This window comes from Hippoglossus stenolepis, chromosome 5 (assembly GCF_022539355.2).
Source record: "Hippoglossus stenolepis isolate QCI-W04-F060 chromosome 5, HSTE1.2, whole genome shotgun sequence".
Taxonomy (NCBI): Eukaryota; Metazoa; Chordata; class Actinopteri; order Pleuronectiformes; family Pleuronectidae; genus Hippoglossus; species Hippoglossus stenolepis.
Genome location: NC_061487.1, coordinates 23,882,198 through 23,907,829, shown reverse-complemented (window position 1 = coordinate 23,907,829; position 25,632 = coordinate 23,882,198). Strand labels below are relative to the sequence as shown.

Below are 25,632 nucleotides of genomic sequence, written 5' to 3'. Positions count from 1 at the left end.
AATTATTTAACAACCTCATCATTTATTTCTAATCCCCGACATTACGTCTGTAGCTTTACAGCTGAAATGTCATTACCTGCTTCAGTGACGTGCACATTTACTTCTCTTCCGGCTGCAGCACTTTTACAGTTTACTCAGAACAAACATTATTTAAGTGCTGCTCCTCTGACATCTTCTCCACTTCAAAATACATACTTTCCAACCTGGACGGCAAAATATGACAAATCTGAGCATTTTCTCCTGCAGTCGTTTTCTTTTTTAAAAACTTTTATTGTGTTTGATTTGGTCAGCCAGTGAGGCATTTTGTCATCTAGAGGTTCAGTGGTGCATGTAGTGGGAGACAGAACTCAGTTCTGCTTTAGTGCTCTGCTCTGGGACGACAGAGTGGTTCCATTACCTTGAATATGGTCCTGTCAGCAGAAACGCCTCTCACCGCGGGGGGTCCCGCCGCTTTATGGACACAATCATGGATGTGGATGCTTAGAGTGGATTTAGGAAGAATGAAATCCCCGCGCGCGTTGAGATGGATGAGCATTCAGCTTGAAAGATGTATTATTTTGATGTCAGTGACTTCTCAGGGGGGATTTATTAGATGCAAGTACATTAGAGATAAATGTGAAATAACTGTATGTGTGCATGGCAGTGTGTGTGTGTGTGTGTGTGTGTGTGTGTGTGTGTGTGTGTGTGTGTGTGTGTGTGTGTGTGTGTGTGTGTGTGTGTGTGTGTGTGTGTGTTTCTGTGCAGTTCTAACTCAGTGGGTTCACCAACATACATGGATTTCAGAGGGATCACTGATACTGTTTTACCTTCCCACTTTCCCGTTTGTTAAATCCGAACAAATTGCCGGCTGAGTGTTACCACGATTCACGCCGAGTGCCAGAGGCTGCAGCCAGGCCCAGTGACACATGCAGATTTATGTAAATTCTGCTCAGCCCTGTGCCACCTGCTGTAGACCTCTCTGTGTAATTACCAGCGGAGGGGGCGGTCTGCGAGCGAGAGATACCTGTTGGCACAGACCCGGGTTCAAGGACATCCATCTTAGCTAATGGCCGTATCTCAGAAACAAACACATGCTCGCAGGCGGCGTGCAAACATTCGCTCTTTCTCCGTCTTTCCTGCTCTTGGCACCATCGCTGTTCATTATGTCAATCCTGTACTACTGTTGTACGAAGCCTGGGTCCGACTCTTGCTTTTGCTACTTATCTTTCAGTTCCTCCTCCTCCTCCTCCTCCTCCTCCTCCTCCTCCTCCTCCTCCTCCTCCTCCTCCTCAGCTGGTCATCGCTTGCATGAAAAATTGATGCGTGTACAAATAGGAGGAAATGGAAAAAGGGTCGATCACGAATGCAGGAGGAGAACATGTCTCCTGTTTTCTCACCTCATGACCTCAATAATTTCCGAGTCTAAATTTATAAACCAATTCACAGACACTTTTATTTTAATTAGCAGCGCATGTTAGATACATGGACTTCAGGAGAAATGTCTCTGTCACTACTCAACTTTCAATTTTAAGTTTGAAACCGTCCAAGTTTCCTCTCTAAAGTCTCTTTCCTCCTGATGTCTACTCACACCGATGGGTAATAGAAGGCTCACGCTAAACTCATTACATTTGCATTGGTAGATTGAAGAGTTGCCACAGTTAAACTCAGCCTGCAGCTCAATCTGAAAAACCATAGAGAAATTCAATTTTAAGAAATAAAAGACTTCATAAAAAAAGCCTGAAAATTGAAGTTGAGTTTATTCAGGTGTATATGAGACGTTTGACCCGATGGGGAGAAATGTCATTTCTGCTGAATCATAAATATTATGAGAAATTGACTCCAATAAAATGAAATAACTGAGCTCAACGGAATTATTACGATGGGGCTGTTTCTGTTTCCACTGTAGCAGCAGCCAGTCTTTTTAGGAAACAACCTGCTTTCTGAAAAGAGCCACGCCTCGAGATTGATGCAGAGATTTGAAAGTGGGGCTTCATGTGGCTTCAAGTGCTTTATTTCTTCTGCATGTTCCAAATCCCGAGCTCTGCCTCTCCACAGGGTCGAGAGGCATTAGCCTGAGAAGCCGCTGAGTGACATTTACTGAAGGAAGATTTAGGTTCTCACTTCAGAAAAGTTTCTTTAATAGTTCTTTCGCTCAGTGGGTTCTGCCACCGACGCAGAGAAATACGGCAATGAGACGTATTGATTCCAGGACGGTGTTATAGCTCACCTTAGTTCTGCAAGCTGTTTGTTTCTCGCCTCGCCCGCTGTCCTCTCGGAGGTGGCAGTAAAGTTGATGCAGTTTGCTGTCACCGCCCTGGCAGGCTGTCAGAAATAATAATGCTTCATAATATCAGTAATGCTGTTACGGCGCGAGAAACCGGACTTCTTCATGAATGTTTATGGCCGGGAGTGTCGCCTCCTCCGAGAGGCCGTCGCAAAAAGACATTACATTTCCGTTAATTTATGCAAACCTTAGGTGAAAATACAGTTTTGATTTTTACGGCGCGCTGGGAAGCTATAGGGCACAACACGCCGACAGCCGGTGAAATGTGGAGAAGGAACGAGGGGAGCCAGCTTATCTGTTTCCTGCAGAGGAAGACCAAGGCTCTGTGAGGCGTTCTGCAGTCCCACCACCAAACGTGATTACTCCTTAAAAACATGCCAGCCTTTAGCCTTTTCTATAGCATCTTTCATATGTTTTTAATTAAGCATTCCTTAAGACTTGACTTAAGAAAAGATTACCTGGAGGAGACGGCCTACTCCCGGCTTGGCACAGCCGGAGTAAGCCCTCTGCTCCATGTGTGGCAGCAGGTCTGTGGATGTGGAGCTCTGTGGCTGGCACCAGGCCCGAGGCATATTAACTGCATTGAGCTCCGAAGACCTCGCTGGCACCGTTCCTCGTCTCTCGCCCCACGTTCCCCCTCCTTCTTTATCATCGAGGCAATTTAAAGGTACTTGAATTCTGATATAGCCTAGTGGTTTTAGATAAACTGGACAAATGTAACAGCTCTCTCATCTGTTTTATTTTTCTGCTCCTGTCCCACACGGCTCTGCTCTTATTTAGTTTGGGTGATACAATTTGCAGAACGCACAATAATGCTGCTCGGGGCACAAAAAAAACCCCACGCACACTTACACGTGTTTCTTTTGTTTATCAAATGCTCCATCATGCTGCATATGAAAGATGACTAGCGTGATTTATTTGCAAATTTAAAGGTTACTTACATCCTCGGCTTTGCATCATTCAAATGTATTCTCATGCAGGAGATTGCTGTGGTTGTGCGTTTGCTTTACCACACGGCATCATGTGGAACACCACGCTCCACGTCCCTTCAGCCCTTATAATGTCACCAAGCACCTCGTTATTTCACCACGGATACTTCACACAAACAACCCTCAGATGCTCCTGAGTAAATAAAAAAAGAGGAACAGCCTAAAACAAGCATTATATTTACAAGTAAGAATAATAAGAGCCTGTTTTATTGCTTTATTTTATGTCTTTATCGAGGTTCCTCCGCAAAATGTCACTGTGTGTTTTCTGGCCCGTAGCCAAGTGCGTTTTTTGTCTTGTGGCATTTGCTTAAACTAAAGCAGAGAGGCAATTAAAAAAGAGGAGATTCCCTGAGATAGAGCCGGGCTATAAACAGCCCCGCTTCATGGTGAGTTAAAGCAGCTGTGTCCCCACACGTTGTTGCTCTACTTAACTATAATTTCGCCGTGCACGACCTTAAATCCACCACTACCACCCGAACGGTGCGGCCACATACTCCCACACCTGCAGAGTGAAGTCATGTTCTCACCTGCTCCTCTCCGCGAGAAGGTGCCTATCTGGATCACGCCACTCTCGCGCCTGTAATGGCGGCGCATTAATCACCTCCTGGAGTCGGACTAGCAGCTTCTTTTTCCGGTGTATTTTTAATTTGACCATAAATCAAGGTGCGCGCTTGACAAATGACTGTAATTACAGGAAAAGGCTAGTACATGTACGAGTATGTGTGGGTGCCGATGTGTGGATTTGGATGTTTCTACATACGGTATTTTCTTTGGGAATCTGAGAATTAGAGACTAAACATGTGTACTGTGGGCAGGGTGTCTGTTTGCAAGCCAGTGGTAGTGTCGGAAGAAGGGAACCAAGATAAAGAAATAATCCATGTCTGTCCCCAGTGCACTTATCTGGCCCAAAGCCACATTCAACCCTATGTGGGTCAACATGTAACTGCAGGCTTGTGGCGTTTGGTATAGCAGCTCGGGATCCTTAGGAGGTCTGGGATGGATGGAGGGAGGAGAGGAGAGGAGAGGAGAGGAGAGGAGAGGAGAGGAGAGGAGAGGGAGTGATGCTGTAGAGTACATGGCAGAAGCTGTGGAGGACAGGAAGGAAGTGGAATATAAAGCTGAGGAGGCACCAAATCTTTTTATGGCAGATAGCAAATCATCAGTGACATAAGAAAATGCCATGAGAGATTTTGACAAGAGTTATGATAAGTTACACTATGGGGGGGGGGGGCTGATGCACGGCTCTTTAAAATGTGATTTGTAGTGAGAGATCACGCAGTCGGATTTGTGAGGTTTTTTGAAGCATGATCGTATTTCTCTGGGATATTTAAAAAAAAAAGTTAGAGCACATACTCTGCAGAACTTCCCTGTGCAATTACAAACTTTACGGGTTCATTCACTCTCAGTTTTACCTCGACCGTTAATCTGCTGATTGTTGAGAAGTAGGCGGAAAACTTTGAAAACTTTCTACAAGTTATTGTAAAACCATCGTTCTCCAACAAATTTACTGACTCCACTTTTTATAATAAGCTAAATAAGTGACATATTTTTAAGTTGATATGGCTAAATTATTACTAAACTGTTGCATTTGCAGCAGACATGATACAACAGTACCAATTTTGTTTGTAGTCGTGTGTTCGGCAACAAAATTAAGTCCAATCTCTGTCAAACTCTCCACTGACTCCTGAGGGAAATGTTTGGTTCTTCAGCTGAGAGAAGCTCCACAGAATTCACTACTTGAATCAGTTTGAAATGTTCACTACATTGTGTTTTACAGATTTCTGTTGAAAACAGGTGCCGTCTGCAGCCGAGACAAAAGAGACTGAATCAAAACACTGAGCTGATATGTTCCGTTGAGATGATGCAGAATGTGATTAACACTATTAATAAATAACACTAGCTGCCTTTCACATGAAGTCTCGCTGTTAAGAACAAGGGCGCACATCAGATCTCATTTCAGCCATTTGCTTTCAGTCTGACACATAGACTGTGTACAAACCTGGTGGCTGCCTGCAGTATTGGCCACAAACCCTGCCTCCTCCATGTTAATGAGTGGGACGTGGACCAATTTAAAAAGTCAAAATAAATGTGGCTAAAAGATGGTTCATGTCCCTGTGATGTTTGCTCAGATGTTTAGTTTGGTTCCAATTTCTTGCTATAAACACAGGGTGAAACATCATGATTGACAGACTGTTTGAAACTGGCTAGTGATTGGTCAAGCATGTTTATCAATGGGCTCGGGTCCATCCCAGATCATTTCTGCACAGACTGGCTCCAAATGACACGCCAGCGTTTGTATCCAGGATATTTTGGCTTCATTTTATTGATGGTGGGAGAGGAAGTGGAGATGCATGGTCCATCTTTATAAACAGTCTCCGATCTGACTAGTTAACAATATTCATTTTCCTCGTGTATGACATTCAGCTGATATCTCACCTTTCTGTCATTGCACTCGCCGCTGGTCCACTGGCACATGAAGTGGCAGCAGCAGCGAGAGAGGACGACCCACAGAGGCTGCAATCAGAGCATCGGGGACACAAGTGCCAAGACCCCATCTGCAATCATTGTGCAACTGGCAGTGGTTTGATATAGTGTCTCTCCCTCTCTTCATCTCATCTGAGTCAGTCCTCTCTCTCTCTCTCTCTCTCTCTCTCTCCGCCACTCTCTCTTTCCTGAAGAACCTCGCTCTTGCTTCCTCCCTGTGCTCATGTGTTGGCTCTGCCTAACCTACTTAACAGGGGAATTTACATTTCTCATGCACATCGCGCTACATCTGCTACGAGCTCCAACAAACATCATTCACAGCACTCCTGGAATTAAAAATAAACTCCACATGTTTAATTCAATACAGGCTGTTGGACTAAGAGGATGTTCATCAATTAGTAACATGATGTTTTTAATTGCAGCTTTGAAGGAATTTAGGGAGCCGGTTTTGGCAAGCAGATACGAACTGTCAAGATTAATATTACATTATTCTGTCCAGACGTTGGCACATCTTGATTCGGGAAGGATGCGAATTGCCTGAAAAGATCAGAGACCACAGTCAATCAGAGCAGTTTGCACCATCTGGGAAACGGCTGCGGAACATCCTGTAGATCTGTGGTTCAAATAGTAGCTTTATTTAAATAAACAGTCTTATTTGGGATATTTCCTTCTGTGTAAGAGTTGGAACAAATCAGTCAATGGAGCAACCACACGAGTCTAAGAGTAAAGTGGAGTAGTGGTGGTTTATAAGAACAATTCTTTCATCCTGTACGTTTGTTTATTTGCTTGTGAGCCAGACTTTTGGACAGATCACCCAACAACCTGGTGGAAGGATGTGGTATGACATGCTGAGATATGGAGTTTTCCAACATTTTCCTTTATTTCTCAGAGAATAATTGATCTTGTTGAAAAAAAATCAAGGATGTTCAGGGGACTCATTTTTATGAGTGTGCGAAATTAGTTAAGATCCAATTCAAGTCTGGATCTTGCTGCTGCAGCTTCAGCTCTCCTCCCTTTCAGTTCTGCATTTTTCTACAGACCTGTATTATAGAGGAGATGCAAAGTCTCCTTTCTTTGGTCATTGGTAACAGTCCATAGTCTAAAATTAAGGTTCAATGCAATGTTGCATTAACTTTGCGTTCAACTGTTTCTTCATTTCATCGCTACGACTGCATTTTTTAGTGTTCCGACTTTGACTAACACGTATTTCATCTGTAAACACTATTTGAAGACCAGAAGAAAGTAATTTATAGTCTTGAAGTCTTAAGATTTGATGTTGTTTGGCTTGTACTAAATGATTTAAAGTGTCTTCAGCACAGCTGTACTCGTTTTGGTTGCAGTCCAATAAAGTTGGGGACGTGGTCATTTGAGCTCTGCCTGGTCCACTTTTTGGACAAAGCAAACCTTTGCACTGACCTCCACAGAAACTTTAAATCTAACTTTAGTTTGTTGCTAGGATCGTTTTTTCTGGACTCGGGAGATCAATTTTGCCCGAGACAGCTTCACTGAATTCTTATAACAGCATTTCCAACAACAACATGACATGTCAGTTGAGGTTTACAGCTTGAGAAACCCTGACCGTCTGATTTCAACAATTTTCACCACTTAAATCGCACTTTATTTAGACTCAGTGAAAGGAGAAACAGATTTTCATGACAGATCTAATAATTCCAGTTATGAAACAGGCAAAATTGTGTTATTGGTAAAATTGTTTGTACAGCATTAATATATATTCCATTACCCTGAGCTAATATTAAAACATAATGCGAAGCTACATTTCAGTAAAGTAAATAGATCTGTTAACTTCGCCCTTTAGAGGGATGCTTTGTTTACACCGGAGTTTGTCTTTGAAGGGCTCACTTCCTCAACACACGCTGAGAGTGATGCAATTATTCTTTATGTTTTATCAGAAAGTTACAACGCTGATTTCATCTCATCAGATAATTAGGGGTTGTTGTTTTATCACCCGGCACTAAATGAGCTCCAGCTCCATATTTAAACGGCCCGCCATAGGTAGTGTACATTTCTGAGTGTGTTAATCTTTAAACGTGTGTGTGTGAGGTTATTTCTATCATCTGCAGTTATGTTGATAGACTATAAACACAGGTGTTTTGTGGCGGCAGCTGCCATCAAACATACCACATATTTCATTTTCTTTCCCCGTCACAAACAAACCATTCATGAGCATCTGCACCTCATTATTTTATTGCCCCCTCTCCACGCATTTCTCGCATACTTTATATCCATGAACTAGAAAAACGCGTTCTTCCAATTATCTGACGAGACAGACAGCCGTTAGCTGTTGTTTCAGAATATTATTTGCTGTCAGGTCTAATTATCTTTACATTTTCATGCTCCATCGTTTGGCCAAGTCTAAAAATATCTGCTTGATAATGTTACCGCGAAGTTACAGCAACATACAAAGTTTCATATCCTTTGTATATTGTTTTCCTCTTTATTTTATTATAAATGTGTTTACTCTCAGTATTTATATCTGTAACTTGTGCTACAAGCAACAGTTTTTGTATTTGCAATGAAATAAATAACAGTCGTGTTTCAACCCTGAAAACTGTAGAATTCACCTATATTTAATTCTACTTATATTCTTACGTTATACTGAGATGTTGCACAACACTGTAAAGACAAAAACTTGATATTACAAAAATATTTAACACCATAAAAAATACATAAACTTGGCAAAGTATGCGTTTCAACATAAGTTTATAGTGTAAAGTTGGCCCCAATACATATTTCAAGATGGCCAAACACCAAATGTTGAGTTTGGAGCTGAGTGCACAGCAGGTACGAGGTCGACACAACAAATCTGCAGGAGGTTTCCACTACGTTAGTTCACCTTTCCTTTTCTCCTCAGGTGAATGTTGTGTCCTGAAGTTTTTCGGTTCGTGATTTGTTGAGGCTTGTCGACCTTATCAGGAAAGTTTGGGAATGATTTAATGCAACTATTTCATCAATATGTAATGAGTCCTTTTGTAATCGATTATTTGACTCTTACTCAGAAGGTGGAGTTTGTCATCCATCAACCAGAAGTTCGGAAGTCTGCATGATTTAGGATAGAAAAAACAGTATGAATCTTTTTACAGTGTAAGGTGATTAAGGAATACAGGTTGTTTTTGACCAATGGAACTCGTCACTCAGATTGTTTACATGTTGTTTTGAAGAATCACGTTTTTCCTGAAACGCTTGTCACAGCGATTCAATTCTATTTAATTTGCTATCGGATTAAAAATAAGATATTCCACTGGGTTAAACCACTTTTTCATGGTTATTCTGCAAGATTTTTTACATTTATATTCATGAGCATTTTACCCTCAGCGGTGGCCATGTTGATTTGTTTCATCCGTCTATAAAGCGTTGGCAAATTTCTTTAAACCCTTTGTTTTTAGGGGGGTCCTGAATACTCTGCGGTTGACGTGGTGTTTAAAGTGTTAGATGGTCACTACCCCTACATCACAGATAAATGGGCCAACACTGACCTTCACAGCCATGTGCAGCACGAAGGGGTCGGGCCAAGCGGTGGGGCTAACGGGTGAATTGCGACACAGCCTTAGTGTATGGACGCCTTTATATAGAGGCAACCCACTTTCATACAGTAGACAGTAAAAAAGTTATCTTTCAAACCCCAAATCCTCGACAGTGCACTTTCAACAAAGGTTACACCTCAGCGGGACCTTTAACCAGACATCTCGAGTGAACTGTGCACTCAGTAAGGAGATAACGATGTGCTGCTGTCACAGAGGTGACAGAATTACTTCACGTCAGAAGTTTTGTTCACACCCTTATGCTACTTTTCAGTCTTTGGCTCGTAGCCTGGAGCCCAGCGTGGCTCCTTCTGAGTGGGTGAGGGAAACCGCTGAGTAACTTGGCGGCAGCCTCGGGGTGTAACCTGGGTGCTGCTGACATTTGCTTCTGGATTTCTGTGTGAGAAAGTGTGTGTGTGTGTGTGGGTGTGGTACTTTTAGCAGCTCGGGGAGTGTGTATTATTGGAAAGGCAAGAAGCCACAGCAAATATATACATGATCACATGTCTAATCTCTGCACCATCTGGTATCTCATCTATCTGTCTCATCTTGTGCAGTCATGCTTGCAGATGCACAGACTCGCTCGCAGACTCCAGTCGCACTGATTAACAGACAGAGCGCAGCTTTTTTTTTCAGGTTCAGCATCCAAACACTTAATAAGATTGTATTAATATACTCCTGGTTTCAATATCCACCCAGCATTAGCTGTCTGGCTCCTTACATAGGGAAGGAGGCGCGCTCATAAAGGCCGTCAGATACAGAACCAGCTGGAATTGTAGACGTACGAGACATATGAGCATGATGGAAATAATTCGTAAACTGAACTCTGAAATCAAGACGGCACAAACTAAAGGTTTTGGCCAAAGGACAGAAGGAAAGAGATTACTGAGATCCAGCCCATTAGGTTATTGTAAAGCAACAAATAACAGAAAAATAGCTGCATATAATTCGTAATCAACCTGAGCAGAAACCTCGTGCGTTGCTGTAATGTTGACGAGGGGCTGTGGATGAATTTATAGCTGGAGAACAATTAACCGAACAACAACAGGTTTGATCCTCTGGGATTCAGTGAGCTCCGTGTTAACAGAATAGATTTCATTCATCCTGGTATCACAGTCGTCTGTGGTAAAATAATACGATAGAAGCAACAGCTTAACCACAGACTTGTGCTAAAAAACACAACAATCCACCTGACTTTGTCAACCTGTTGTGAAATCTCCCGGTGAGAAAAGGTGGTGACTAGAGGCTTCAGTTCGGTGATTAAAGCCCATGAAGTATCCCGTTTGTCACATCCTCCGTTATAAGAGCCTGCAGGAGTCTACCCGCTTCAGTTTTAGGAGCGTAAGCAGCAAAGCTCCAAACCCTCACAGAGTTAAATAACCTGGTTGGTTACTGCATAAGGGAAGTGACAGCTCTTAGTGAAATCACGTTATGTGGGGCAGAGGCACATTTGCAGAGAGAGAACCTTGAGGCTAATACTTAACGGATTCTCACTCTCTGAATATAATAATAGCGTCCGTGTCAGTAACGTTGTTAAACCAAATCACACGAGCAGAAATCGTCGCAATATCTCGGTAGAACAAAGAAACAGGTGCGGCACTCGCTGCTCTGTATGTGTGAGGTGGTTCTTGCCAAAGTTTTAGCAGATTTTTGAAATAATTTTCTTTCTAATTCCAGTTCTTTTAACATCGGGAGGCTGTAAATCCCTAAAGTCCCAAAGTCTGCAACACTTAAGGAAAGACTTGAGGAAAGTGAGCATAAAAGGCAGAAAATGTCCATGAGGCAGCCCTGAAGCACTTTCACAGCGGGGCGGGACTTCAAGCCTTCGTGGGCTTTTTTCCGGTTGGAAGTGCGTTAAAACCTGTGCAAAAACTGTGCATACATCATTCATGACAAAAAATTATCCTTAAGCTGCATCGTTCTACATATATGATATACGGGAGGTAAACCAAACGGGCTGGATGTCAGACCCAGGAAACACCGGCTGTCTCGGTGGTCAGCAGGCGAGAGCTGCAGAAACAAATTATCATATTTATGGCTCCAGTACATTTGGAAGTCAAGAGCACAGCACTGCAGCAGTCGTCAGACAGTCCTGCGATATGACTCAGAGCTTCCCCTGCAGCTCCTGCAGCGCCAGATGGTCCCTCAATTGCAATCATATGTTCCAAAGGACACGGAACGACTTTTGACCTCCAGAATTTATTTTGGCAGCGAGTTCAGATTGGTTATTTTAGGGCTGATAATCAACAGTGCGACAAACAACTCCCTCCGTTTCCCACGTATTATCCTGTGATCCCCCCGCTGACGTTTGTCCTCGCTTAAAAAAGCCAAATTGAGCAGGTGACGCGTTCAGATTCCCATCGCTTCACTTGTTGTGCCAGAGCGACGGGGTGCGCTCGTCTGGCCGGTTCGCCGGCACATTAATGGTCCAGTAGTCAGTTTTGGCCGAGATGACTGATAGCAGTGTGTGTGCATTGTTTGAGGTCATCTGGCTCATTGTGCCGGCTGCCTGGTGGTGCACATGAATGACTAAGATCTTCATTTCTCTCATTTTCTGATACACCAATTAAGCACCTGCTGCACCGAATATTGTCTCCTAATATCTGGCTCGCTAACGGTTCCCTTGTGCGATGTTGTACAGCTGCTGCGTGGCCCTGAAACCCACTGGCCATTAGATTTGTCTTTATATGACTCCAGCAATGATTCTGTGCGTCTCATACTATCTTCTGCTGGCACTCATCCCTGCCCTGCCCCCCCCACCTCTGATGAACTGCGTTGCCCCGCCGCTGACAAACAAACGCAGGTTGATTTGAAGTTTGTGACGGTGCAAGAATAACCCTCTCCCCTCGCTCCCTTCAGATCTGTTGCCGCGCTTCAGGGGATCTCAATCACGTTGATGCGCTGATGTATTTCCATTTGTATATTCACATAACAACTGAGCGAAGTGGCGGCGGCGCTGTGGCTTTTAAAATAGGAATTTAAATGGTTTCATATTCAAGCAGGTGTAACCTTGGAACAGGCAACTTCAAAGCGTGAGCCTGTAGGCCTAAACACTTCCATCGCGCGCGGCTGCAGCGGGATGTTTACCGTCGCTGTCAGTGATGTGCACGCATGTTAAACCTTGAACAGTATATTTCCACAGACGAGTGCATGAATTAATTGCTTGTAAGTGAGGATTGTTTGCTTATGTTTACTCTTCTGCTCCCATTACACCAGTCACTAAAACACACCGATGGGTTCGCTCAGTCGAATCATCCGCCCGACCAGATGCAACACTTAAAAAGTAAATAAAGGCACTCGTAAAGATGCATGCTCTTCCTGTCAGAAATGTGAGAAGTGCTATTCCCAGTCATTATCTGCCTCGGGCCTCTGTATGAAGTGCTGCCGGTAATAATGAGAGTTTGATTTGGTGGGTTTTCGTCTGTCGAGTTCGTGGCTCGACGGGGTGGAGACGAGTCTCTCCGTGACTTTGTTTGCATCCTGATGAACGCGGGTGATTATAAACAAAAGTGCTGCAGCCCGTCGGGGGAAATACACATCGCAATTATGGCAGAGAAAAGATGCTCAGAAAACCTTGTTAAAATCTAATAAGCCCAAGGTTCTTTCTTATTTGCCTTGTTTTGTCGGGGCTGAACATTATGATTGCCGAAATCCAAATTAAATAAAACTGCGTGAGGGAAAGAGCACAGGCAGAGAGATGGATGGATTTTTCCGTTGTCCTCCTTCTATCTGGTAGATGAGTTGCAGGGCGGTAATTTGATGCAATTGAAGAGCAGCAACTTCCTTGATTGCAAATATAAACTGGCATGGCCGGGCGCTGGCACCGAGGTCACGGCATCTGGAGCAGTGCTGAGGTCTGCAGCGGAAAATCCACCTCTGCTTCACATCCACCACAACATCTGGCCATAAATAAGAAGCAGGGCTGAAGTGTATCGCTGCATCAGTGGCTGTGTGAGGTTGAATTTGTTTCCATCCTCTTTGTTTTTTTTCATGAAATATCTCAACAACCATCACACCGGTTGCCATGTGATTTAGTGCACATACTTACGGTGTCCGGATGATGAATCCCTATAAGTCTGATGATCCCATGAGTTTTCTCATTGCGCCGGCAGCAGGTCAAACTTTCCACTTAATCTGTCAAATATCACAGCGTCTAGCAGATGGTTTGGCACAAAACTTTTTTTTGTCCAGACTTCCATGCGATGCAGCGAATGAATCCTAATGATTTACGGATTCCCTGGGGTATACATTTGTGGGGCTTGAGTCAAAATATCTGCGCCACTATTTTCTGGTTTTCTATAAAATGTTGTACATTTATTCATGTTTCCCTCCGGCTGAATTGTAATGATTTTGCTAATCCCCCTGATATTTCATCGAGCCTCATCGTGAAGTCAGATTTTTCTTTAGTTCGTCTAGCACCTGCAAAACTAATGACGTTCCCATAATCCTTAGCAGCACTTAGCTGCACTTCATCAACATCAGCACTGTTGGAATGTACAAAGTATTCGTAGTATCCACTTCTCCTACTTTTAGCCTAATTTAACTTTTCACTTTTACTAGACAACGTATATCAGCAAATATCTCCCACTTTCCACCCCACTACAGTTTTACCATGCATTGCGTTACATTTTCACACTGTTTGAAATATATGTTTTTTTAATAATCAATAACTATTGTTCCACTGATCCAGAAGAAACAGAGAAAATGGATTCAGAAGAGGTCACCGCCGACACTCAGACTCCAGATTTAAAATATCTGTGACCATTATTAAAAGAGATATATGACAGAGTGTGTACTATATATGAATTCAACTAAATATACAGTAGAGTAGACTGTTGCATCACGGAACAGGGTACTCCTCGCAAGTATTTTCACTTTAAACAAGTACTAACTTACTTTAACTCACGGACAGAACTTAATGTGGCACTTTTACCGTAGTACATTTGTGTGTACTTATTTGCACTAAAGGTTTGAGTACTTCTATCCATTGACTTAGCGTAGCTGACTCATGCTTTCTGTTTAGATTGTAGATAACGACAGGATGTGCAGGAGCCTCGGCTGTAATGGGATTTAAAGACATGTCCTACTATATGTCACTTGTATGAACATCAATCATCATGTCTCATAAGACTTCTGGTGTCAGTGTGAGGCTCCAATAAAATGGCACGTAACTGTTTGTGTGTGTGTGTGTGTGTGTGTGTGTGTGTGTGTGTGTGTGTGTGTGTGTGTGTGTGTTGCCTAGTGTCGGTGTCCTGGCATTTCCTGTCCTGCTCAGGTGAATGGGCTGTAACTCAGGGTGATAACACAGGAGGATATAACCCTGAATGGAGAGAGAGAGAGTGTGAGAGAGAGAGAGAGAGAGAGAGAGAGAGAGAGAGAGAGAGAGAGAGAGAGAGAGAGGAACCTGAGTCCGCTGTGATGTCCCAGATCAGCCGTGCAGTTTGTCACATGACTTCAACTCCGCTGCTAAACCGTCAGAGACTGATCTATCTTGTAAATGCCGGCTTGGCATAATCAGCTCCTGCTCATTTCTAAGTGGTGTGATCTGACACAACCTCCGAACCTTAATAAATCATTGAGTGAATGTCAGCGCAGCCTAGTGGAACCTCTCCACTGCTCTTAAAGTTTTTTAACACTCACAATAGAGGCCATTGACTTTCTGAAGCCTTGTTATTGGTGAGGACAGTCATCAGGGGTGATAATAAGTTTCTTCTGTCAGGAAATGAAAAGGTAGTGAGACAATCAAACACAACAAAGAAGGAGCCTTTATCAAAAGTAAGTTATTAAGATCCTTTCATCATTTTCTTTTGAGAAATTGAAACGCAGGCACTTTAATTAACAACTGAAGATTTTAGTCTTTTTAACAGTTATTTTTCCGTGACCCACTGTAATTGTTAACCTCCTGTTCAGTTGCATGGCTGAGAATAAAACTAATATTCTGTCGTTTCTAATACAGCTTTTATAAAAGTGTGTGAGAGTGGTGCTGCAGGCTTTCTGGGTGACGACAAACAAGATTCATTGAGATAATCACCAAAGATAAACAGCTTAGACTTGTGAAACTTTTTTGTCGTGTTATTTGTGTTTGTTGTCAAGTGTAAGTATATAGAAGAAAAAGGAATTTACTCTGCAGGTGCATCTGCAGCCAGTCTGTCAAAAGTTTGTCAAAATATCTGTGGTTCTTTTCACCAAGTGAGATAAACTGTCAGTGTCACAAAATCCTCGTATCTCTGGATGACTTGTGAGAAGCTGAGGTGAGTCCCACTTGTAGGTTCAGGAGCTGGAACATTGTGGATTCTCTTTCACAGTTGATTTTTTAAATGTTTATCATGAGATTGTTCCTTCAACCTCGTGCTGTGAGTGTAGAGAAACCACGATAATGTTTCACCTTTGTTTTGTTGCTATCAGCATAAGAGGTGATACAGATGCAGAAAAGCTTTGAACGTTCAATCGTTGACATGGTAACGGGCAGGAAAATCAGGGTTTGAATGCAGAATTATCACAAAATGTCATATTTTAATCTTATATTGAAGTGTGACAGTTCTGATTTACACTTGACTAAGTGGCTCACAAGTTACAACAATGCTCAATAATGTTTAAAAAGTCATGAATGCTTTGAAAAATGGACGAAGGAAACAAGCAAATAACCTGAAAACTGTAAATAAACCATTTTGCAACTACGGAACACAAACATAATGATTTCCTCCCTCGCTACGTGGTTTACATTTCAGCATTGCACATCCACAAATAATCTTCTGGCAGATACACTGAATATTTTGGCCCCATCTTGTCGTCACTATCACATTTGTTGTAGAAACGTTGCGGTTGCTTTACGCTGTCGGGGGGGGAAAGACTTTCATCTCTTTGTCTCTTCTACCTTTTCTGTACATTGTGGTTTTCATAACGTGACACTGTCACACGCTGACGGAATCCCATCCTGACACGTGTCCAAACAACCGTGCATGTTCACTTCTGTGCAGCGCAGAGAAGCTTTGTTTCCACTCGTCAACACTTTAATTCGATTTTATTCTCAGTTGACGACACTTGGAATTATTTGCTTGTTGAACTGCTTTGTTTTTCTGATATTAACAGTCTCTTTAAAAACAGTTCATTTGGATTTAGTCGTTATCCGGTGTTTTATTATTAAAAGATTTAATTCGTGCTGAAATTTGAGTTTAGCAGTTTGGTTTGATTTGGATCACAGATTACGTTTCTAAGGCCGTTGTCTTTGATGAAGTATTTTCTTTGATAAAAATCCTTGACTGTGTCTAGAGCGTCCGTGTGCCGTGAGATTTAGAGGCAGGTTAGAAGTGTAGAATGGATGGTTTTTATTTAATCAGGTAGTTAGCATGACTGGCTGACCTTTACCAGTGCTTGTGAAAACTCTGTGATGCCGTCTCGGATCAGAAAGTAACTGTACTTTAATTGGCGGCAGTCCCTAGCGCAGCGGACGGTGCCATACATCAAAGTGTGATCAAAGGGCCTGGAAAACACACACACACACACACACACACACACACACACACACACCGCGTTAGTGTGCACAGACCAAACTTACACTGACAAATGCAGCGGGTACAGTTTCCCTGCTGTGAGTGACACCGAAAATACCGTGTGGTTTCCTAACAATCCAGATTCCTCCTGATGATTCACAGTCATACATCGAGGGGATTGGTTAGAGTGGCAGTGCAGGCGTGGGGGGGGAGGGATGAGCACGGTATGAGCAAAATCCGGCAAACCGTTATCTCCTCAGATGAAAAGCCTGAGTCACTGAATCCCAATAAAGGGTCCGACACAGCGCCGTGCGATAGGAAACTCACCGCGAGAAAATGCAATTCAGAATGTAAATACGTTTTTCAAAAGCCGCGTGCTCTCTAATACCGGGTGATTATTTGAGAATGGGCTTCTCCTGAGCCTTCTTTATGAGGCTGAGCACACTCCGGCTGGTTAGACATGGCAGCTATCAGCTCGAACACACCCGCGCTGCTACCTTGGAGATTACTCCTGTGATTCCCATCTCGCCCATCATGGAGACTTGACATTTGAGCTACAAGACAGAAGATTGTCTTCAAAACACTTCAAAGGCAAACTTTAGTATACCCGACAAAGGAGGGCGGGAAATAAAATCCAATTTGTGGGCTCACGAAGAGAGCGGAGCCAACGCAAATACCTTTGGACAATGTTGGATGTCAAAATATGTGTCTTCATCAGTACAGACGCAGAAAATCAAGATTACAGTTTTGTCTGTAGGTGTGTTTTTCACTATTCTGACGACTGTTTTAAGAACATTTTAGGCGATAATCTTTAATCTTTCAGAGGATAAAAATATTTCACTTCAAGTAGGGAGTTAATTTTAGATTTCTGACTAAGACGTCACAACCTGACACTTGCATTTATTCACAAAATACGTATTGAAAAGGAATTTAACTATGTGCCAGAATTTAATCTTGTTTGTATAATTCTGAGGATATAATGTTTATATTTTCCTTCATTGAGAAATCTGCAGTGGTGTTTGATTTGCCAAGAACGCCAACGGAAAAAAGACAAAAAACTTAAAGCAGCCGTGGCCCCTCGGTGTCCGACAGCCTGGTACATTTTGCATTCACGGCCTCAGTAGGAGGTTTTTGGCCTTAAAGGAACTCGAGCGTCAGTCTTGAGGAAAAAGTTGCCCCCCCCCTCCCCCATCCGCCGCTTCTCTCTTTCCGTCTCCTCTTCAGGCACAAGTGAGGGATTTTGGTGACCCTAATCCATGTCGCGCAAAGTTGTTTCAACCCTGAGCCAGCTCGCGCTGAAGAAAAGGAAGTGGGTGCGCGGTGGTGCCGGTTGTGAGCGGGGGTAACGCTGCGTTCTGTCATTGTTGCGCGACTTCAAAGCCGCCAACTCACCATGTTCTCCTCTGAAATCCCCCAAAACCTGACAACATTAGAATACCATCAAACACTCTCTGGCTGCCTTTGAAATGCCACTGACACTGTTTGGCGTTGGCAATTTGCAGCCTCTAAAGAGCGCGCCCATGTTATTGAAATAAATCTGAGGCTTGTAATGGGAATGGAAATGAACACATCTTTCATGCTTGGGCTTAGAAGTGAGAGTTGAATATTGAGATGGAGCCTTGTTTCCCTCGAGAGTCGCTTGTTGACTTTGTAGCTCTCCCTCAGTGTCCGTCGTATAGCCTCGCCTCTCACGTCGGGTTTCTTCTCCGTTTTCATTTTCATCCCCGCCCTGCTCCACTCTTCACTCCGGTATTCTCTCCTCCTCTTCATCCAGATGGCAGAAAATGATTCTGTCCAGAGGGAAGATTTAAAAATGTCCAGAGCGAGAGTTTTAGACGGAGCCAGACTAAACAGTCACAAAGGTTAAGTGTACTAAATGAGGGCTTTGATAGAGTGTAGTCTATTGATTTTCTAGTCAGGGCAACACTAACCGTGGAGTGGATTCCCATTTCTCTTGTGTGCTGGCATGATGGAAGACAGACGTGTGCAGATTGATGAGTTCAAGTCAGACACATTGTTTGTACAAGGTTAAAATGGCGAGAAGTGTAGCGGAGTCGGCGAACATGCGGCTGAGAGGGAGCGGATTCCGTCCTGATGCGAGTTAATTTGGAATCCCACCTTCATGGTGTTTCATTTTATTGAGAAACAAGAACAATAACAGCCGCTGCTTTTTTCCGCAGTGAAAACAATTTGTGTTAATTACAGCGCTGGTTTGCCGTCGTACTGGAACTGAACAATGGGCTTTTCCCCACTGTTTGGTAAACCTCACACATGAGGACTAGCAGCTATTAAAGCCCAAATACAACAAGGTATTTCTCAAAATTAAGAGGAAGTGACTGTTTCCAATTAATTAAAAGTTGTTAACTTCATAGCCTATGTGTAGGAGCTATATTGTGAAAGTAGTAATTCTGCACATATTTGGGTTATATTTATTATTTTTATGTCGGGAATTCATTTGCACATTCAATATTTACACAGTTACACACACACACACAACGATACTGTGCATGCATACACATACATTTTATATATTTAAAATCTCTGGGAAGCTGATTTATTCTGTTGTTGATTATTTTGAGTAATTATTAATAACAATAGCATTCTCTAGTGATGCTGTGTGCAGTCGTGGTTGATCTTGCTGCAGTGATGGTTACTGGTGCTAACAGCCAGTGGAGTTTAATAATACAGGACCAAGAAGACTGTGTGCGGCAGACAGTGCTTAAAAATCTACTTTGTCAGAGAAACAATACAGAAAACCCACTGGTGTATCCAAGCAACAAACTCACACTGTTTTCATAATGATAATAGTGTCAGGCAATTATTCTCTGCATTCCGAGTTAAGTTAGTTTCCCTTTAGAGAAATTGGAGGTGATTTTGAGTCCTAGATCTCCCTGCAGGCCTGCTATCCAAAAACTGAAGAAACAACCATTTATTTGTGTGTGTGTGTGTGTGTGTGTGTGTGTGTGTGTGTGTGTGTGTGTGTGTGTGTGTGTGTGTGTGTGTGTGTGTGTGTGTTTTGGATGATGGGCACTGTTTTGCACTGTCGCCTCACGACAAGAACGTTCTTAGTTTGAATCCCGACTCGGGCCAGGGTCTCTCTGTTTGGAGTTTGCATGTTCTCCCTTGTCACTTCGCAGGTACCCTCACACACAGATTGCATTTCCTGCTTCATGATCAAAGCCATCAAAGTGTTTTACTACTTCGAGGCTTCTAATGTGAAGCAGCAGTGGTAGAAACTTCTCGATAAACAGTGAGAGTGATATCAATGACAAGATTGACAGTAAAGCTGCATCCAATCATATTGTGGATTAAAGAGTCCATAGCTAAGAATAGAAACGACTGTATGGTAATCACACAGTATAATTCAAAATGTTAAAAACATAAATTGCTCTATTTTTATTATTTATTATATAACTATTACAGCGCTGTATAACACACCGTCTTAAAATAACCTACAAAAATAACCTTGGCTCGGATACAACAAATGTGAACAATTAATGTTTATTTTTTCCTTCCGCCATTTGTTTTGCTGCCGCCCACTAATATTGAACCTGCCGTTTTAAAGAGAAACTGTCGGCCTGATTGATTCCCTTGTTAATTGCTTGTGTTTATGACCGTGCCCGCTGTATAAACTATTTGTATTGCAATGATTAGAATACATTGCATTTGTGAAGCAGTGAACATTCATTCATCACGGTGGTTCCAGCACATTGGTTTTCCAGTTTTAATGAGCTGGTTCAGCAGAGAGCGCCTTGCAGCCTTTGTACTCTGGATGGGAGCTGTGTTTTATCTTCACAGAGGAAACGCTGATTCACGCGCTGCTCCGAGAAACTTGATAAGTATGGGCTCAAATCTGAAACTCTCTCTTCCTCGGAAAGAGTCGCCCTCCAGTGTGAAGAGAACACACGAGGAGAGACATCAAGATCTTTGGTGAAGGATTTCCTTCAGCGGGTCATCAGCAACCACCGACGTTTTGAGCGCTGGTGAAGCATCGCATCCTAAACTGATAAATCATGTGGGACATTATCTGGACATCCCAGCATTCTGTTCTCATCCCAGAGAAGAGGGGAAACATAACGTCGCCAATTGTTTTTCTTATTCTCATGATGACGTCAGTATTAGTTTTTGTAAACTAGGTCACAGACAACTTGTAAGTCGAAACCATAGATTATATAAAGATGGATAACAAGGCTCCACTTCTCCCCAATGTCCAAAATAGCCCGGACACTGGGATGGACCCATGGTATCGAGGTCCCACCCATGCACACGCTCGACCAATCATTTCAGTCTCGGCTGTCAATCACGACGCTTCAACCCGTTTTTACAGACTCACATAACTATCAACGTTAAACTCACCTTAAAACATTGCACTTGAGGATAAGTCAGTGTGATAAGAGTTACCTTAACTGACAGAAAGCACCTTTGGTTTTCATTTTGCTTCAAATTTGGTCCATGCTCCATCCACTAACATGTAGGAGGCCGGATTTACGACCTATACCGCAGCCGGCCACATGGACCAAACTAAAGTCAAAATACACACATAACACATGTGACCAGGTTTGACCTTGACACCATGATCACTACTGCTCAGACTTCATTTTATAAAGCAGGAGAAGGTGATGACATGTTTTCCATCTTTATATAAACACTGTGTTCCATAACATGTGTCCACATTAGGAATTACAGCCGAGTGGAAGATCCTGTACGTCATGTCTTCGATTTCAGGGAGAAATCATGAAGAAATAATGACGACTTGCATAAGCAGCCACATGTCTGAGGCAGGAACCCGGTGGCTTGAGATGCTTGTGCACTTTCAGACCCACTCTGAGGGTTGTACAGTACCATGTGATTCCTGTTGCACCTGCTTTGGTAATCAACAACACATGCACACATCCTCCGCGATCCATAACAGCAGGGAGCGCCGTGGGAGGCCGAGGTAAAGAGGAGGTGAAGGATGAGGCAGGGAGGATTGCCTGGGCTGAGGATGGGGGGGGGGTGGAGGACATGGGGATCATGTCTCGACACCGAGGGGAGTGTGTGAGGGAGATAAAGGAGAGGATGAACATGATCAGAGGGGATAAAGCCTGGCAGAGTCCTTGGTGGTGTGTCCCTCAGTCCGACGAGACGAGCTTGCATGTGCAAACGTCAAATGCACATTACTCAGCGGTGACACTTCTCTGCTCCTGTAGCCCCTGCAACTGGCTGCAGCTGCATTTGTCTGTAGCAGAAGTCCCAGTCTCACATTAACGTGCAGCATGCTATTCAGTAAGTCATAAATATTGCAGCAGGTTTATGTGAATAAAGATCACTGACTGTTATTGTAGTCTCGCAGACAGAGCTCTTCAGATCCTCGTACTCTTTCTTCGGGGTATGTTTGTCTTCAGGGCGTCTGTTTATACCTCCAAAGTACTTGTTTTAATGGATTGTTTGGCAATTCTTCGTATTCCACTCCCTCAGGATGCTTGTTTCATACCACAGATTTTTCCTGACATTTCTGTTGATGATTTGTTCAGAGTGACGGCATTAAATAACACTCACCCCATCTCTGTGTTTCTTCCAGTCGAGTTCGACGACTGCGCGGCGAACGAGGACGTGACGTTCGAGGTGTCGGACCCCAGCTTCCAGGTGGACGGGGATTTGAACCTGGTTCCGCATCAAGACGTCCCGTACAGCGGGCCGGTCCTCTTCATCCACGGGGTCAGTGCACACGCAGACGACGTGGCACAGGTGGAAATCTCTGGGCTGCCGGTCAAGTCACTGCACACGCTCAGGGTGAGTAGAAAGTTTACTAAGTTTTTTAAGTCTAAGATTGAAAAGGTTGCACATCATTGAAGACTGAAAAGGTGAATGTAATGTATAATAACGAGACATAATATATCAGTGATTATATGACAATGTCCCGTGGTTCAATAAGAGGAATTGTCTATCTTCTTTAGTTTGATATTTTGGGGAATAAACCTTTCTCTTCATGATTAAGAGGACAAGGTTGAAAATGTTTCCATTTCTCTACTGCAAATATGAAGCTTTAACCACTCGCTGGTTAGCTTAGCTTAGCATAAAGACTAGGAACAAGGGGAAATAGTTAGCCTGGCTCCAACTAAAGAAAACTAACCTAACACCTCCCAAGCTCCCGGATTATATTCTTATATATTCTGGATTTCGTTTCAGAAACAAAAACCTAAACATGTTGCATTTATGTTAAAATATCCCTTTAAGCGATGAGTCAGAATGGAAAGTTTGCATAAAAAAGGAATGTAAACACGGAGGTGAATGACACGGTGTCATTCCACAAAACATGCATACATTAGTGATCCAAACTGCGAATTAAAAAACATTAAAAACCAAATTCATCAACTGTTCAGCGGCATCTGTTTCAATCATATCCATGCACGTGTTGATGAATTCTAATCACTCATAAATGTGAGGCACAGTCGCTGCGACCTTAATTATCATCACCAGACAGTCGGGAGAGACACATATCTGTAGTCTTAGAAACCAAATGGAGATTTAAATACACGTAGACATATCGTTTTAAAGAATTAAAAAATATCTTAGATAATCCAGATATTGAGGGGAAAAAATCAGTGTCGTTTAAATGAAGCTCAGGCTCCACAGCCTCAGTGAAAGATGAGTGATGGTTGGAGAACACAGAGAAGGTGATTGATGCCGCACCCACCAAAAGGACCGTTTTACAAGTAGAAAGAAATGGGTGTGATTTACTGAAGAAGAACTTGTGAAAGCTGTCTGAGGAGCTGCCAAACCTGTGAGCATATTGCCGCCATCGTCAGAGATGTGTCTCTCGTACTGCCGCAGATGGCAGCAGCAACCGAGGCCCGGCACTAAATCTGTCCGTGGGCTGACGGACGTACCGTCTGATGAACGACGGCGTAGATTACTGATCCGGTTTATTGACACTAAAAATCTTTAGCTCCTCTAAGTGTGCTTAACGCTTTGGGATGTCCAGTGACTGAGCGACTTGTGGAGTCTCCGCGGGTCCACTGTTGGTTTCACATGTGCTTTAAACACGCGCTGAAGAAGTCTCACACAAAAAGTGTTAAATATGAGAATGAACTTGAACCACTTAAACATTGTTTGATACCCACATGTGCATATGTTTCCCTTTTACTTGTGTTACGTTTACAAGGTCACATAGAGGGGAAGGGGAGCACAAACAGCTGTAAAGTGTTTGCACCAGGCTTTGGTCTATGAAGTATTTCTGACCAGGTCCATTCATACGAAAGTCTGGCTGGTAAAGCCTCTCCTCGGCTCAGAGCTTTGTTTCTCTGCCCCTGTTTCCCTTTTGTTTGTGCAAGCTACAGAAATTTGTTCCTGTAGCCAGCAAATTGACGGCCTCACAAAACGCTGGGCACCTGAATAAACCCCATTGTCCCTCATCCACATCCTCCATCCACCTCCGTTTAGTCCAAACACACTAAGTTGATTAGGAAAAGTTTCCAGGGACTGCAGGTTCAGTCGGAGCTTCCCTCTCCCTCTCGCAGATCATTTGTCTTCCTGCCGCAGTGCTCGGTGTCCCGCTGCTGCCGCTCCTCCAGCCCCGGGCCTAATGAATGTCTCCACATCCCTTTTGGCCTGATGTGGCTCTAATTTGTTTGTGCCTCTCACCATCATTTATTTGGTTAGCTAGTCCATGGGTGTTACCTCGGCAATTCATTGAAGATACAAGTGAATTAGTCTTTGGCAAGTTATGAGTAAAGTGAAGTTCCTGTATTGGCTAATGTGTGTGTGTGTGTGTGTGTGTGTGTGTGTGTGTGTGTGTGTGTGTGTGTGTGTGTGTGTGTGTGTGTGTGTGTGTGTTTACTTCCCCTGAGACTCTTGTGTGTATAGGGTTACACGTGACATTTCATTTTTAGACTATCAAGCACTGTAATAAAGTCACTTCCTAAGGGGAAATTGTAGTTAATTAAAACTTGGATGGGATTTTGTTGTACCTTAGGTCGTCATTTGTGTGACTTCTAATAATAACAACACTGCATCGACTGAAGTGATTGACGTCGCTGCAATGAAGACTGAGTGAAAGAGAAGAAACAGGAGAGGCTGGAGAATCAGTAAAACAGTGTAAAGACGAGATTACATTGAAGGCGCTTCCGCACTTTTCCTTGTTTGTTTCTATGCATTTTATTTGAAAAAGTCAGCAAATACAACAGTTGAATGAGAAAAACAAAAGCCAATAAACCAAGTATGTGAAGACACAACCCACGAATACGTGATGACGACAATACGTACGCATGTCGTACAAAAGTCTCTTTTCCGCTCCCTAAATTAATATACATTATATCATGTAAACAATGGAACAAAGACAGAAATGGTTTGTTTTTAGCCAAAAATGTCTATTGAGTTGTGGGACAGTAGCAAAACATTGGTCGGTAGAACAGACAAATCATCATCACCACAAGTTTTCACTATTCAGTCTTTTACTTCAACAGTTTTTCCTTAAACATCTGCTCCAAGTTTGATGTTGAGCTTGATAAGATAAGATAAGATAAGATAAGATAAGATAAGATAAGATAAGATAAGATAATCCTTTATTAGTCCCACGATGGGGAAATTTGCATATATCTCAAACTATTTTATATTTCCATCCTCTGAACAAGTGCATTTAAAGTGCCCTATATTCTCAAATAGAGTAAGTGGCGCTTGCAGAGCACACACAGTCAGGAAGTGCATGACTTGGTAAAAGGGGTAAAGAGAGAAACAAAGACAAACCAAGTCGGAGGAGATCCTGGCAGAGAGGAAGACATCCTGAGGCTAATAGAAGCGTATGAGGGAGGCAGAGTCCTCTGGTGAGGCCGGGTGTTTAAAAGCTCTCATTATTTCACCATCAATTAATCTACAGAAGCGTCTCAAGC

At 43.0% G+C, this 25,632-nt stretch overlaps 1 protein-coding gene across 1 annotated transcript in view; it reads left to right on the top strand.

Annotated features, from left to right (window-relative positions):
* Positions 1 to 25,632, top strand: part of cdh13 (cadherin 13, H-cadherin (heart)) — a 283,404-nt gene that overhangs the window by 83,421 nt on the left and 174,351 nt on the right. Inside the window, exon 3 of the mRNA XM_035155785.2 lies at positions 22,326 to 22,537. Coding sequence (XP_035011676.1) covers positions 22,326 to 22,537 — 212 coding nt within the window. The remainder of the gene's footprint in view (positions 1 to 22,325; positions 22,538 to 25,632) is intronic.